This window comes from Marmota marmota, unplaced genomic scaffold (genome assembly GCF_001458135.2).
Source record: "Marmota marmota marmota unplaced genomic scaffold, marMar, whole genome shotgun sequence".
NCBI lineage: Eukaryota > Metazoa > Chordata > Mammalia > Rodentia > Sciuridae > Marmota > Marmota marmota.
Window position 1 is genome coordinate 1,492,791 of NW_025999863.1, and position 3,870 is coordinate 1,496,660.

General features: G+C 62.5%; 1 protein-coding gene across 1 annotated transcript in view; it reads left to right on the forward strand.

Moving 5' to 3' along the window:
* Window positions 1-3,870, forward strand: part of Tmprss9 (transmembrane serine protease 9) — a gene marked incomplete at its 5' end in the record, with an annotated part of 22,435 nt that overhangs the window by 6,071 nt on the left and 12,494 nt on the right. Inside the window, 3 exons of the mRNA XM_048810752.1 lie at window positions 654-894; window positions 1,499-1,817; window positions 3,187-3,358. Of these exons, the coding sequence (XP_048666709.1) occupies window positions 654-894; window positions 1,499-1,817; window positions 3,187-3,358 (732 nt within the window). The remainder of the gene's footprint in view (window positions 1-653; window positions 895-1,498; window positions 1,818-3,186; window positions 3,359-3,870) is intronic.

Below are 3,870 nucleotides of genomic sequence, written 5' to 3' on the forward strand. Positions count from 1 at the left end.
GGACGGCAGAACAAAAGGGCAAGTCCGAGGCCTGGGGCGCCTCCGGAGAGCCACTGGCCAGGGCAGTGGCCCAGGAGCCCGGAGCTGAGGCTGCGCGTCATTTCACTTTAATGCATTTAAACCTCCATTTAAACACTGCAGGTGGCCTGTGGCTGCTGCCTTGGGGACAGGTCCAGGGACACAAGACCAGGGCCTCCCACAACCCAGAAAAGCCAGGCAGGACGGGTGGGGGCCGTGCAGGGGTCCCGGGAGGGTCCCTGGGTGAGAAGCCAGAGAGCAGGCCGGCCGACCTGAGGACCAGCACCCTGGCCGAGCAGCCCAGGCCGGAGCCGTGGAGGACGGCCACTGCACGGCGGGGCGGGTCTCGGCAGGGTGGGAACAGAGACCCAGGGAGCAGGGAAGACATGACAGTGAGGTGCCAGGCAGGACCGGGGCCACCAGCATCTGAGGGGGCGGGTGCTGGGCAGAGCGAGGGGTCGCGCAGACGGGACCAACAGCGGCCTGAAAGGGGGAGCCGAGGTCCCCAGGAGGAGGCTGGAGGCAGAGCCGGTGGGGAGGGAGGAGCACCCGACCTGTCCAGGGGGAGAGGCGCCTCTCGGCGCAGCTACCTGTGGCTGGTTTTAGCCGGGTGCTCCTGGATGCCCCACTGACAGCCGGGAAACAGGCTTGGAGAGGAGACGGTCCTCAGCCTCCTGGCTGGGGGTGGCTGCTGGGGCACCAGAGCTCTCAGCTTGCTTTTCTCTCCCCATCGGGGCAGTGGTCAAGCCAGAGGTGCTGCAGAAAGCCACTGTGGAGCTGCTGGACCAGGCCCTGTGTGCTGGCCTGTACGGCCCCTCACTCACCGACAGGATGGTGTGTGCCGGCTACCTGGACGGGAAGGTGGACTCCTGTCAGGTGAGCTCCCAGGTTCTGCCCATCCCCTTCCCAGGGAAAAGTGTGAGGGGACAGGAGCTTGTCTGGAGACCCCCGGTGGACGGTCCTGTGGGGAGTCACTGTCAACCTGGTGGGGATGAGCGTCCTTGGTGCTGGCTGTCACCAGGCAACACACTGCCGAGCTCATCGAGTGCGTGCCCAAGGCGTTGACGCAGCCGTGACCCACGCCCTCATGCTGCCCAAGGCCCTCCGCCCCCATGGACACCTGTTCCCTGGGAGCCTCTCCCCCCGCGTCCAGCTCTCCTGAGCTGTGTGGCCCAGGCCCTCGAGTCGATGCTCAGCACAGCTGTGGAGCCTGTCCCCGCGTCTGCTCCCATCCCTGAGGGGTGGAGAAGGAAGGCAGCTGTGGCCCTCAGGTCCCCGTGGTGGCAGTGCTAAGAAGGAGCAACAGAGCTGCTCAGAGGCCCGGGCAGGAAGAAGGCAAGGTCCAGGCCAGGCCTCCAAGGAAGGCTGAGCAAGATCTCAGGAGGCCTGTGTGCTGGGCTCCCTGGACCCTGCAGCTGGACTTGTGGCCTGACTGCCTCCGGGAGCCCAGTCCGTGCTGAGGTGTGCCTCCATCTCCTAGGGTGACTCGGGAGGGCCCCTGGTCTGTGAGGAGTCCTCCGGCAGGTTCTTTCTGGCTGGCATCGTGAGCTGGGGCATCGGCTGTGCAGAAGCAGGGCGTCCCGGGGTCTACGCCCGGGTCACACGGCTGCGGGACTGGATCCTGCAGGCAACCTCCACTGCCAGCAAGCCACCAGCCCCGGTTGTGGCTTCTGTCCCCACCGCCCCCAGCACTGCCTGGCTGACCAGCCCTGAGAGCCCTACGGTTGACACTCCCGCCAAGCCCATGCAGGCCACCAGCCCGGCACCCCTGGACTCCTTCATGGCTCCTAAACCACAAGGTAACTCCCAGGCAGAGCCGCAGGCCAAAGTCGGCTGCTATGCAGGGCTGGACTGGCTGGTACTGGCTTTCTGAAGCGCCCAGTGGGAAGGAGATGGGGACCGATTACTGATGTCTGCCATGTGCACGAGCATAGGAAATATGGCAGGTTGGTTATCCTCCAATTTTACATTGAAACTTTTTATTTATTTCTTTATTGTTTTTTGGTACCAGGGATTGAACTCGGGGCACTTGGTCACTGAGTCACATCCCCAGCCCTATTTTGTATTTTATTTAGGGTCTCACTGAGTTGCTCAGGACCTTGCTGTTGCTGAGGCTGGCTCTGAACTTCTGTCTCAGCCTCCTGAGCTGCTGGGATGAGAGGCGTGTGCAGTGCACCGGCTCCTGTTGATTTTGTAACCAGTTTTCTGATGTAAACTATGCAGTTCACTCTTTCAAAGTGTGTAGTTCAGTGGCTATTGGTACATTCGCAGAGTTGTGCAGCCATAACCACTAGTTCCAGAATATTCCAACAACTCAAAAGGAAGCCCACCCCATGAGCAGGCCCCCACCCCCCCAGCTCTGCACCCACAGTTCCACATCCTGTCTGGACTCTCCTGTCACTGGTCACACGCTGTGGCCTTGTGTGTCTGACTCTCACCAAGCACAAGGTCCTCAGGTCCCTCCACACTGCAGCTGTGTCACCTTGCTCCTGCCCGTGAGGGTTGCTCCAGATGTGGGTCCCTGTATCATTCAGAGACACCTGGACTGTTCCTCAGGGACAGGATGGGAGGGCGTGCCTTAGCTCCTGGGGGTGTATGTGTAGGAGTGGGATTGCTCTGTTGCATGGTGACTCCTGTGTAAGACGTGAGGACCCCTCACTGAGGCTTCTCCTCACTGAGACCTCGTTCTTTGATGACAACCGTGTTGGGCCCCTGGGAGGACACATCGTACCTGGAGGGCCAGAAGCCTGGGTGCAGAGGCCCACAAAGGCCCCCTGACAGACACTGCCCAGGACTGGGTCCAGCCTTAGCTGACCATGTGCTGACCTGCTAGGCCTCTGAGCCCATGACACCCATGCTGCATCTCACTGTCACCTGCACCTTGTCCCCAGATCCCAGAGAACCATCTCCACTATCTCTGAGCGCCCTGGGCCCTCAATGTGTAGCCTGCTCTGTGGCCATGCGCCTGGTGCCTGGGAAGCCCACGGGGCTGTCACCACCTGCTGCCCAACCCCAGGCAGGACACCTGGGGCCTCCACAGCGTACTCTGCAGAATAGGGTGACTCAGCCAGACAGCTGCACTCAAGCATCCCAGGGCCCTCCACGCCTAGGATGCTGTGTCCGCAGTGGACAAGGGCACTCGGACCCCTCTCTCTTGTCTCCTGGCAGAGTGCGGGGCCCGGCCTGCGATGGAGAAGCCCACCCGAATTGTGGGTGGGCTTGGGGCTGCGTCTGGGGAGGTGCCCTGGCAGGTCAGCCTCAAGGAAGGTCCAAGGCACTTCTGCGGAGCCACCGTGGTGGGTGACCGCTGGCTGCTGTCAGCTGCCCACTGCTTCAACCAGTAAGGCCCCGGGATCGCCCACCCCCGATCTGACCCTCAGCATTCAGTGCCTACCACAGAGTGCGCACCGCGCAAGCCGCGTCTGAATGCTCGGGGCACCTGGGCCGGAGGACTCAGGGCCTGTGGGGACGGGAGGAGGAGGGCGCCTTCCCCACTTGGCGGTCAGCCAGACAGCCATCCATCTGTGACCCTCATAAAGCCACAAGGCTCTTCGTGATGTAGAGAGCTAAGCCCCAGCACCTCACTCCTGGCCCAAGCTCCCTGGTGGGGGGCTGTTTGTCCAGCAGCCCTGAGGCCCAGCATGCTTGTAGCCCGCCCACTGCACAGGCCCATCCTTAGCCCCACCCCTCCGCCCTGCCCTCCCTATCCATAGCCCTCCCCCACCTCCCCTGTCCTCCCTACCCTTAGCCCCTCCCCTCTACCCATGGCTCCTCCCCTCCATTCTCCCTACCCGTAGCCCCACTCCCTCACCTACCCCTCCTCCTGCACTGCTCTTACCCATAGATCCTTTC